General features: G+C 31.6%; 1 protein-coding gene across 1 annotated transcript; it reads left to right on the top strand.

Moving 5' to 3' along the window:
• Positions 1-10655: 10655 nt before the first annotated feature.
• Positions 10656-12347, top strand: LOC139497472 (E3 ubiquitin-protein ligase TRIM71-like). The gene has a single exon (XM_071285699.1). It carries the CDS (start codon positions 10656-10658, stop codon positions 12345-12347), a length of 1692 nt encoding a protein of 563 aa, XP_071141800.1.
• Positions 12348-13050: the final 703 nt, after the last annotated feature.

Below are 13050 nucleotides of genomic sequence, written 5' to 3'. Positions count from 1 at the left end.
CATGCAAAACGAAATTCATTCGGATGTTTGCAATTATTGCACCATGCTTGAGACATATATTTATTAGCAAGACATACGTATGTTGGTGTTAAGTGGTGGGTAATTGTCACATTGAATAAGCAATGCTATCCTTTCTATAAGCCTTTGTTTGATAATTTTGATAATAGAAACTAAAAATTTAGAAAAAAATAAGAATTGTCTTTTATAGCAGGAAATTCAACGCCTTACACTTTTAATTTGATAATAAGGAATCGTCTTCCTATATTCATTTTTTTTTAACTAAAACATATTTTTGAAGACATTACTATGTCAACTTGACAGTATCATTAAAAAAACTTGACAAAAAACCCTTGATGTTCCTTGTAAACATTTTACAGTTCTCTATGAATTATCCGGGTTTTGACAAACATTTGGTCTCTTTTGATTGTAGCAGCGCATCAACTTTTATATCAACTGTTTGGTTTTCGAAAATTCTTGCCTTGATCATCACTGAAAACAAAAACGTTCAAAACGCCCGCTGGTATCGCAAAAAGGAGACCATCTAATCTATTAAGGCATAATTATGTCAAATTAAGTTTTTGGTTTTTGTTTTGAGTATTACTAATAATTATTCAGTATGTGGCAATTGTAGCTTCACAAACATACAAAAATCGTCTGTTGTGCGGTGTTTCGTCTGTGATTAGGGACTTTGTGAAGGGTGTAGATAAAATGGTGCAGTAATTGCATCTATATTACTTAGCATTATACCTGTTACAGAGCACCAGAAACTACCGTTGAATTTACCACAAATCACACTAACGTGTCTGTAAGAAGTATGATTGTTCTTGTTGTGGATAAAATGAAAACAAAATGTTATAAATTCCATGCATCAAAAGCGTTTTTCTGGATTAATCTTCATCAGGAATTCAAGACGATGTGTTATAAAGATATAATGTACAGATCCGAAGGAAATCGATAATACTGTTAAAAATATAAAATCACATACTGATAATTCATTTCTTGTGGTAAAACAAATGATGGTCGAATTGTGGCATAACATATTGAAATAATAAACCATTCACGAGTGCATTGATGAACGATCCATTAAACAAAGTACAAGAGAATCTATTAAACGAAATATATGCAAAAACAAAAATCTACGCAAGACAATTTAACATGCGTTGTCAACGATTGAGGAAAATGATTTTCTGATTTACATGTTTATTAAAATAAAATACAACAACATGTCTTTAAAACTATACACATTTTTAGCATTTAAGCACATTGAAAAAGACGGTTCAGTTTGGTATTTAAAGCGAAGGCACGAAGACAAATCTCTTTCGTCTGTGAGTAATTAACAAGTAGAGAATGCATTGAGTCCAATGTTAAGTCAGTTAAAGTCGAGTCGAAGTCGAGCACAGTTAGGTTTTGTCAATTATATTGTTTATATTGCAAAATGTGTATACATGTTTTTTTGTTTAAATGTACTTTAATCCGTCTAATTATTTACTTTGATTTATTGTGTAATAATTCATTCTATTTCATTGCTCAAATGTTGGACATCATGATTGGTTAACAAAACATCTTATCTGATAACATTAAACGTTCTTCAAACACACACCATTATTAGTAAAATATACAAATGTGTTTAGAGATAGAACAAATCTTAAATATCCATATACTGCATCTATAGACAGCCGTCGATACTTACATCATTGTCGTTTTAAGTGCAGGTAGAAATCATTATAGAAAGATAATACTTTTGTGTATGTGTCAGTTAAACACATTAGACTAGCTATATACCGGGTTTGTAATGACATGTACAACACGACGAGTGCCACATGTGGAGCAGGATCTGTTTAGCCTTCCGGAGCACCTGATAATACCCCAATTTTTTTGGCGGGGTTCGTGTTGCTTATTCATTCCCCTTTCTAGGTTGCGTCCTTTGTAGTATTATTTGTCTGTTAATTGTTTTAGTTTTTTAGCCATGGCGTTGGCAGTTACTTTTCGATCTATGAGTTTGACTGTCCTTCTTGTATCTTTCGCCCCTCTTTTTTAAACGGTTAACTAATATATTTCAGTAAAAGACACAGCGAATTAAACTAAGTGGTATATTGCTAATTTCAATTACCAATTGCATATATTTTTATTTTCGCTGTTTCAATAAATTCGGAAACTATGTTTGCTATCGTTATGCGTGCAGTATATAGACTGAACTGTTTGTTTAATACATGAAATCATTAAATGTTTATAAGAACACACTGTCTATTTGATTTAAGAATCATTCTAAAATTATGGTTTAGTTGGGAATGTACATGACAGCAAATCGTTAGATCTATGTAATATTACATGTAAATATACTATAAAAAAACAAAATTATAATGCATCTGATAGTTTTCAGATATCTAACAACACATTTTTTTCATTCTTTTTTAAAAGTCGTATTACAACTTCGTCCTAGGAAATACGCGCGAAAATTTGTTTAATTTTTCTGGATTTAATGTTTTCCATTTATGTGTTTTGCTGGATTTAAACATCTATCTAAATGTTAAAATAAAGTTGTAAATCTTTTTGGAAGCATCAAACCACAAGTGTGTAAGGATAACATGCTAAACCTCTCAACATCAACGGTAAGTCAAAACTATATTAGAACTATCGATTGCCCGAAATTCATTGTAATAATTTATTAACTTATTTGTCTGTCATTACTGGGTATTGACAGACAAATATCTTTTAAAAAAAGTATGGAGAAGCAAAAATAAAAAAACAACATAAAAATGCATTTAAAGCCCCCATTTAAGGTTTTTTATAACTGCAGATCCATCACAAACACTAGTAAGCCAAACTTGTGTATGAAATATACTGTACAGGACCATTTTTTTTCAAAATACTTCAATTTTTCTCACAAAGAGTGAAACATGTAAAACAATGGGTGTCTCTCGACGGGCAGAGTCTACATATTATCCCAGATTACCTTAGACCACCAAAGGGTTTTTGTGGGGTTCTTTTTGCTCAATCTGTAGTTTTGAATATAGAGGCTGTTTACTCATCGTTATTGATGTTGCCTTGGCATTGTCATAATATATCGACTTAGCTTTGGATGACCCTAGGTATCTTTCTCGAGAAACCTCTTGTTGTTGTCTGATTGGTCTATAAACTAAGATGTAGAATTTTGTAGAAACTTTGGATTCTTAAAATCGAATATCATAACGAATTATAACGCATCAATGTGTTAAAAATCTAACGAATAACATTACATATATATTTCTTAAGATATGAGCAAAACCCTTACTCATATCAAGATCATAATGGCATATGTTTCAGTCAACAAATGAAAATAAAAAACATGTTTTTATGAGTGACCCTCTGTATCTTTCTTTAGATACATTTTGTTATATATGTTTCTTAAGATATGATTAACATCTTTATTTCAATTCTCAATATCATAATAGCATATGTTTCAGTAAAATGAAAAAAAAAATGTTAATGGCATAAAAATTAAAGTAGTGTTCTAATTTTCATACAGTTAAAGGAAGTTGAACATATAAAGATAATATTCACAACTCTTAACTTCAGTAAATCGGCAATGTCATGGCAATACATGAAAAATTTACAGAACAGTGCAGTATACATAAAACTATAAAGACTGTGTAACACAAACTTCTTAATTCTTTTTGGGAGTGATCACAGTTTCCTAGGATCTTAATTATGTTTGGATTTAGTGAGAAATCCCTTAAAAGCTAAAACTGATAACATTGAAATAAGACAATTAAGTTATTAAAACATGACTAAATAAACCTTTTACTTGTCTCTTACTTTATCAAACTGTATTGTATAAATTAAACGTTTGCAACCATTTGAAAAGATTCGACAATTTGTAAAAATGCTCAAAACAAACCTTAAACTTATCAAATTTGCGTCTTCTCTCACAATGAACTGCAATGTTTTATGTTGTTTTTTTTCGTTTTTTTTTGTCCCCAGAAAACCACAGGGAATAACACGAATATTCAGCTGTTAAATATAGTTTATTTACAAATAAACAGCGTATCTTGATGACAGTGACAGTTGAATACATTCATTTAACGCCTATCATCATGGATAAATAAAGGGAAAGATTTAAATGTAAAAAAATAAATAAATCAATAGGTCAGACGCACTCAATTCAGATCAGAAAAATATAATCTATTCTGATATCTGTTACATTGTGATACTATATATAGTGTTATCAAATACGTTATCTAATGTTAAGAGTATCCATTATGGGGCGGATACAAAATTAATCAAGGATATAAGAAGTTGCAGAAATGGCAAAGTAAAGGTATGTGGATTACGTTGTTTGCAAATCCGCTTTGCAAATCTACACTTAACGACACTTAATTAACATGTACGTTAACATTAGAATACGAGAACCAAATATACTGGCATTGCCGAAGATATTAATACAACGATACGTGTCCTATGCTATAGAAATTATTTTTTTTATAGTTGTTTATTTAATAACACCTGCAAGTAAAATAAAAAAAGATAGGATCAGTTGTTTTAATGTCTAAGTAATATTCCATTGCTGTCATACAAATTATTTCTATCTTATTTTATTCTAAACGTGCAGAGTTTATAAAATTGCCAGATCTTATAACATGTATACGTATTCTAAATTCACAAACCGATATCTTGCAAGTCTTTTTATGAATCAGGCAAATTGAATTTAGAAAATTCTCAAAACATGTCTGAAAAAATCTGACCGACCTACTTACCCTATTTTAAAGGTATCCCAATCCGGAGTTAACATGGTTGAACTTTCTTGGTATCAGGTAAATGAAGAAATATCTAGATACATTTCTGTTAGAAGGATAACAAATTACGGAGTTAATTTCTAGTGCATTTCAATCAAATTATATCTTGAATCACCAAACACAGGGAAAGAAAAAAAAATGTTATATTTACCAGTATGCAATAAACATTCTGAACGTGAATTAATGTAAGGTTGAACAGGTGTGCGCTTGTCATGTTGTCACCACTGCCTCATTCCTAGGTAGATTGGTACTCAAATGATAAAAATATGTATCAGAAATAAATCAATTCAACAATAGTTTACTAATGCTTTAATCTTAAAACATCGATGAGGAACAGGTCAATCAAGGTAACAAACAATACCCGATGATATAGTATGGACTCTAAAAATCAACGGATCGTGTGCGGAGACTTATTAGTGTAAAGTAAATAAGTTATAAAATTAAATCAAAATGTTTACTGGGATCATTTTATTGCATTCAAAATAAACATATTGCTTTAAAAAGACAAATAACAAATCCGTTCGTATAACAATATGGTATCTAAAGTAACAGGTATGCTAACTATTCATCAGTATCTTAACGCCTTGTTTTTACATACGGAAATAAAAATACAGAATGATTTATTTTATCAAATAGTAAATAGCCGAAGGTCACCAATGGGTCTTCAATGTAGCTAGAAACTCCCGCAACCGTAGGCATCCTTCAGCTGGCCCCTTATTAAATATGTATACTAGTACAGTAATAATGGACGTCATACTACACTCTGAATTATACACAAGAAACTAAAATTAAAAATCATACAAAACTAACAAAGGCCAGAGGCTCCTGACTTGGAACAGGCGCAAAATTGCGGCGGGGTCAAACATGTTTATGAGATCTCAACCCTCCCCCTATACCTCTAGCGAATGTCGAAAATTAAACGCATAACAATACGCACATTATAATTCAGGTCAAGAGAAGTCCGAGTCCGATGTCAGAAGATGTAACAAAAGAAAATAAATAAAATGACAATAATACATAAATAACAACAGACAGCCAGCAATTAACTGACATGCCAGCTCCAGACCTCAAATAACCTGATGTCTTCATCATATGAATATCAGGCACAATCCCTCCCGTTCGGGGTTTAGTCATAAAATATATGAGAAGAATAGTTCCGATGCAAAGATACTATAAGTGAATCAATATTAAAGCCAAAATATGCAATCTTTAATGACCTGACAACAGTATCGTAATTATATCCCTTCTTAATAGACCTTTTTCAACAACTGTCGACACAGACTAATGACACATACAGTTTACAGGTAAAATGAAGGGGCCGTCTCAAAGACAAAAACGTTTGGTTATCATTACGATATATAAATTTGGTTTGGCGGTTATATATAGCTACAGAAGATATAGAAAATAGAAAAAGTAAATAAGAATATTTCTCTATCATACAATATTCTTATTACATGTATTTACACGACATTTCACATTGAATTGATTAAAAAGTTACTGCAATCATTCCGCATCCTGATAAGCTTTCTCTTCAACTTTCTTATTATGCCGCATGCCAATAAGAATAAATGTGTATCTGTAAAAGTTTTTCTGAAAATTTCTGATAATTTCTGAAACATTATTACTGGACTATCTGTCCGTCTGTTATCACACTTGTAAACACGGTCGAGACTATTTTAAACGATCTAAACCTTACACGATGTACATATTCAATTTTTGGAGGGGTATAAACATATTGGTTTCAAAGGTCGTAGGAAAAGATCAAGATACCTTGTTAAAGTTGGTGTATTTCCTTCTTGAATAAGGGGAGATGTATCAACATTTAAGTAGTACATACCTGCGTATGGAATTTATAATTCAACATACTAGTTACTATAGAGCTTTGTCATTGTAAATTCTTTTTGGATAGTGCTAAGCAGGGGTTGGGAGTCCAATGACTTATTTTTTTCCCTCATTTAATTATATGGTCGTCCTCACGAACTGATTATCCAATGTCCAATTGCCCGTGTTCCGAAAAAACAACAAACGTTGTCCTTTTTATCGGTGAGCCATTCCCCTGTTCTCGAACATGACCTCTGAGTTTCTTGCAAGAAGCGGGAATTGCTAAGTAATAGAGTTTAATTGTGTCCGTGTTGATCAAGTATCGTTGGTTTGATATTTTACACTTTCATTGCTATATTTTAGTTTGTTGTCAACGGGTCAGAAATTGTTTCGCTGTTTCTTTTTTCCTTGACAAATCTTTGCCGGTTTTATAATCTTTTAATTTTTTTTTTGTACTAATGATTCTTTTTAAATTTCGTCTATGACCATGCATAAGGGATTTTTTTTAAAACTAATTAGATTAGCAAAACCCCGTCGTATTGTTTTGTGCGCCTGAACCAAGTCCTGAAAATGTTGATACTGTTTAGGTGTCAGACCACCAATTACTCCCTCCAATTTAGAACGTGAAAGTAGTCCTACTCGGACAAAAAATAGTGCATTTGATGTCATTGTTTACTTAAACTAACCAACAAATTTGCAGAAATGACACTTTTGGTGAAAGGGAGATATATTTAGACCATTTCGAGCCAAAATTCACTTGTCTATGACTTTGCATTAACAATTCAGGATTAATGCGCTACAAAGTACACTGATTTAAGATCTCCAGAAAACCAGGAGTTATTTTGTTAGTACCTGTGTTTTCAAAATCAGAAATTTCTTATAAGACTTTAAACATTGGATGAAAATTGGCATGTAGAAAGGTGAGACATGTACAATTCAGGGCATACCTGGTTTCCTTGAAGTTAAACTAAAGGTAAAATATTTAGAAAGCTGTGAAAATTGCAAAATTTGGATGATCAGATAGGGATTTGGAATTGGTGGTCTGACACCTGGACGGCTTTCCCCCGATGGAAATTATGCTTCGTCTTCATATTTGATTCCTTTTTAGTCGATCAGGGATCGCTATTTTTAGTTGATTTTTTTATCTGTTTTTTTTTTCTTCTACTTTTTTCACCGTACAGAAAATGAGTTGATCTTTGTTTTTTACTTCTAAATTTAAAAATACATGCCATTTTCTCTGTTGGAAAGCTATATCATAGTCAATCAAATAAATTTCAAGCATTAAAACTCTTAGTGATGTAAAGTATTATTTTCAATTTTGATTTTTGAGACGACCCCTCACATCTTACCTGTCGTAATCGTGCTCAACTGTAGGTATAGACAATTGTTGAAAAGGTCTAATAAGTCTGTTTAAAGGTTTTGTAAGCGTTCGAGGTGAATACTGACATTTTTGTGCTTTGTGAAAAAATATTACCATGAAAGATTGGATATGAAATACTTGAACGTATAAGATGTCTGCATGTTGAGTTATCTTTACGAATTATTTCCTTATACCGATGATAAAATTTAGTAAATGTTTTGACTAGTTTGTGATATCGAAAACCCTGGTGTAATAATTTTTCAGTAATACATAAATTTCTCTCGCTAAAATCTAATACGTTGTTACAGACACGAGCATATAGTTTAATATAAGGCAGGCATTACCTGTGAAAGGGAACGAAGTCTGTTTGCTTTCTTTTTAATTCAAATATATTATAACTTCAAAATCTGTTAAAAAAGAAACAGAAATGCCGCTATGTTTCCGATTTTGGTTCTGTTGTTAGATATTTTAGTTGTTACGTTATTTAAGTTATGACGTCATATTCAAAGTAAACAAATTGACGCTATCTCAAAGTCCCATGACAAACGAGAACGGAATAAGAAAGTAGATTTCTGCGCATAAGCGGGAAAAATAAAAAAAAAGTGTGAAAAAAGTTAACAATTTTGAGTTCATTAGAATGACTTTTTTGCAGGAAATAAAAAAAAACATTTATTTTCAATTTTTTTTTATTTCTACAGTAATAGGGGAAATTAATGGAAAAAAAACGATAAACTGTATGTTCAAATATTTACAGTTTATCTCTGATCGATTCAATATTACATTATTGGCGTCGTTGCCATATCCAGACTCTGAAGTGTAAAACATATTGTTTTGATCTATTTATTTTAAAAAATCGATCATTCCAGAACTTGTTCAAACTGAACTTTTAATAAAGAATAAGAAAAACTGATTTATGACAATTCATAAATATATTTATATTGTTTATACACAAACAAGATTTATTTGACATTGTCGGATACTATTCTTAATTTCAGATTTAGAGTTGCTACACCAGTCTTGATAATCTAATAGTAAATAGATCCTACAATTTTAATGCGTTTTTTGATCGGGTTTCATTACTACATATTTGACATAGATAATCTACTACTTGAGTTTTTATACAAAATAAACTCATTTTTGGCATTTAACTGTACTAATTGCGCTGCACAGATGTGCATTTCGACCATAAATACCTCTTCGGTGATGAACAAGACTACATATTTGAAAGTTCCATATCTTATTAAACATGTCGAACAAATAAAAAAAAAACAACATATAAGTATCGTAAAAGATCACTGATCTAGCAGTTCATTAGACGAGTATTCTATCTAGTTTGTGCAATAAAACATGCGGTCCTAATTTCTCTTCAAGATGCTCATTTTGACCGCTATTGTCCTTTTAGTGATGCCAAAAGTCAAAATATTTTTAATTAAAAAATTATTAAACAAAAGAAGAGCTTAAAAAAGAAAAATAATAATGAATGTGGCCAATACCTGACAAATAACCTGAGCCATAAATAAGTTAGTAATGACTTCAGAATTACTATTATTCATTATTTGTGTTAAAATTCAGTTTGGACCAATGTTTCACCAAACGCTTGTTTTGCGTAATTTATTTTAGCTGCAACCACTGCAGCAGATAATAACTGTGTCTACGAATCTATTATAATTATTGACTCCTTTTTGGTTATTCGACATCAAAGATCATAGATTGTAGCTTAAGATATCCTTAAGATTAAATGTCGTTAAAAGCACACAGTTTCAACAATACGTATACATCCAAATTGTGGAATATGGAGCCTTCGATGTTCACTTATAAAACAATCATTTGTTCCTTAGCACTTGGGCCTTTGGAATAGATCAATTAAAGAACCTTTAAATTTTTTTAATATTATAATTATGTTGAAGGAAAATGCAATATTTGGCAAACATAGATAACGTCCTTCGCTCTTAACACTAGCTCAACATTTTCAATAAGTGTCGACTGAAGGGAAACAACCCAAACAAATAAGTCGGTAATATTGGGACAATAACGGAAATGTCCAATAATATATATTGAGTAGTCCACGAATATGAACGTAGATAACAAAAATTTCCCAGTTTATGTCCGATTCGGCGGATATTTATTATAAAAAAAGGTGTTACGTGAAAGCAACTTTTTAAAAATAATTTAAAAAAAATTGTTATTATTAATTTTACGATTTCACATTTCTTATACCGTATGTAAGGTAACCCTACATATATTTACATATAGTCTTAGACGGCGGAAAATCAACGTGGGTAATTTGCATAACTAGGTCAGTAGTCCCATTAATCAACGACATTGTAACCAAGTGATGCATTAAATAAAATGAATTCCAGGAAATAGCATATACTGACAATATCGTTAGTTGTTTACATATTTGATGAATATAACAACAACATCATTAATAATCTACAGAAATCAAGTTTGCACATAAAACAACTACTGGACAAAACAAAAAAGGCATGAATTAAGTTGTCCGTGGTAGTGGGTGGCATCAACACCCGTGGCATATTTTTTAACGACCTGTCATTATCCAATCGAAATCCGTGAACTATGACAAGCCGAGCATAAACATCCACTGGCAAATGAAAAAAATATATCATATTTACATTTTGCTTGTTAAGCTACAACTACAGTGTCATCCATTTGTAAAATTCAAGACTCATTTGTTTTGTAGAATGGCGAGTCATTGGACTGTTTGTGGTGTATGTAATTTCCGAAACATCAACAAAGCATCAGTAGTGTGGTGTTCAGAATGTGACGAGGGACTTTGTGGCGAGTGTAGAGAGCACCACGGTGCATCAAAATCAACTAGGAACCATGACACTATTTTAATAACAGAATATCAGAAGCTACCAACAAATGTGTTAGAGATAACACAAACATGTCAAAAACACAAAGAACAATATCAAACATTATGTAAGAAACATGATTGCCCGTGCTGTCGGAGGTGTGTTATTGAGACACATAATGATTGTAATGATTTGACAGCAATAGAGGACATCGTAAAAAATGTCAAGTCATCGAATGCGTGGTTAGAGGTAGAGCAAATATTGGTCCAAATGTTGAAAAATGTACAAAGAATTCGTAACGATCGCACAGAAAATTTAAAATGTCTACAGGATCAGAGGGAAGAGATTGAACGTGATATAAACCAAACCCGGAAAATGATCAACGACCACTTGGACAAAATACAGGACACACTAATTAAAGAATTATATGCTAATGAAGAAAATGAAAGTAAGAGAATAAAGCTGTTGTTGTGTGAGATTGAAGACATTGAAAAGGGAATTTCTGACCTGCAAGGTAGCCAAAATAACATATGGCAACATGCATCAGAACTTCAAACATTTTTAGCATTAAAGCACATTGAAAAAGAGGTTTCTGATAAAGCAGAATGTATTCAGTCTGTCCTTAAGAACGATGACATGAAGATAAAAACACTGACTTTGAAGGTTAACAAAGACGTACAAAACATTTGCAGGGCTGATTGTTTTGGGTCCGTTAGTGTTGATTCAAAATCGTGCAAAGTTGTTATTGACAGTAACAAAAACAAAGAAGCTCAGATGATGATACCTAGTTTAATTTCCAAATGCATAGATGATATCAAACTAAGCAATAAAATGCAAATTGATTTGCAATCTGCTGGATATGTTCGAGGTTGCGCAATTCTACCAAATGGCAAGATGATGTTCTGTGATTATAGTAATCAAAATTTAATTGTGTTGAAAAGCAACGGTATGCATGAGTTTGAAATTCGGCTAGATACACGCGCATTTGATTTAGCATATTTTGAAAGAGACAGTTCCATTGCCGTTACCAGTGGCTATGGTTCAAATGTTATTCACATTATTGACCCTAATAGCAGAACAATCAAGAGAACTATACAAAGTAGTATATACGGTATATATGGTATAGCACTCAATGAGAATGTCCTGGTATACTCAGTGCCAGGTAAAGGAATAATGGAAGTTCAACTGAATGGTGAATCAGAAAAGGCACTTGTTCAACTTAATATGCCATCCAATTCGTATGTTGCAGTGCATGGTGACAATATTTATTATACAAATAAAGACAACCATTCTGTAACATGCTATGATATCCATGGAAATCTTAAATGGGAATTCAAGGATACACAAAACCTGCGATATCCACAAGGTATAGCTGTAGACAACAATGGAAACGTGTATGTGGCCAGTACGAAAACACACAGCGTTGTCATCATCACCCCTGATGGAAAGCGTTGCAAGACAATATTGTCCTCTCGTGATGGCCTCAGTTATCCGCGTGCATTGGATTTCGAACCAACAAGTAACAAGTTGTTAGTTGCCAATGACAACAAGATCGCATTTCTATTTGATGTTTCCTAAAACAACTACTGTGAATTTCTACCTCTGAACCTATTTGTTATATATGTGTATGTTACTATATTATGTATATATACAGATAATTATATTCAAATCAGTATGAACCGTCTGTAAATAGTTAAATGAGGTAAAAAAAGATTCAAGGCATGTCTCTATTTAATAAAAAAAAATCTAAATTAATTGAAAGCTCATTTATCTAGTATAATAATGTGTTCTATGAAATTATGTAATAAATTGAAAAAAAATATGACAAAACTTTTTAGGATATTTTGCACCTCAATACATTCCACTTCGTACTTTATTTGGCTTTGTTAACTTGATATAAACGTCACTGTTAAGTCTCTTGTACGAAACCTGCGTCTAGCGCAAATACAAAATTTCTAAGAACAATATGCAATTAGAAAAATTAAATTCATTTTTGTATCTAAAAAAACATAGATTTGTACAAATAAATAACACTTGAAGATTATAAATGACAAAAGTGATCAGGTCTATTAATATATATCAGTCGTCAATTTCTCCTTAGAGTTGTCACTAAAGGAAAATTAATTTTAAATGGGTCCGTTATATATACAGTGGTAGACTATTAAAAATAGATCGACCAACAAGTTTTAACAACTGTGAAATATAGATTATAAAAATTGTATTTGATATAGATTGACTGCATTTGAAATGTCTGTATATATTGATTAATTGGCTTGGATTT

Source organism: Mytilus edulis, chromosome 12, assembly GCF_963676685.1.
Source record: "Mytilus edulis chromosome 12, xbMytEdul2.2, whole genome shotgun sequence".
NCBI classification, from domain to species: Eukaryota; Metazoa; Mollusca; class Bivalvia; order Mytilida; family Mytilidae; genus Mytilus; species Mytilus edulis.
Note: the sequence above shows the minus strand (reverse complement) of the source record. Positions and strands in the feature narration are given on the sequence as shown.

Bases quoted from the DNA above. Each gene is read 5' to 3' on its own strand.
- LOC139497472 (XM_071285699.1), top strand. From the start codon at position 10,656: ATGGCGAGTCATTGGACTGTTTGTGGTGTATGTAATTTCCGAAACATC.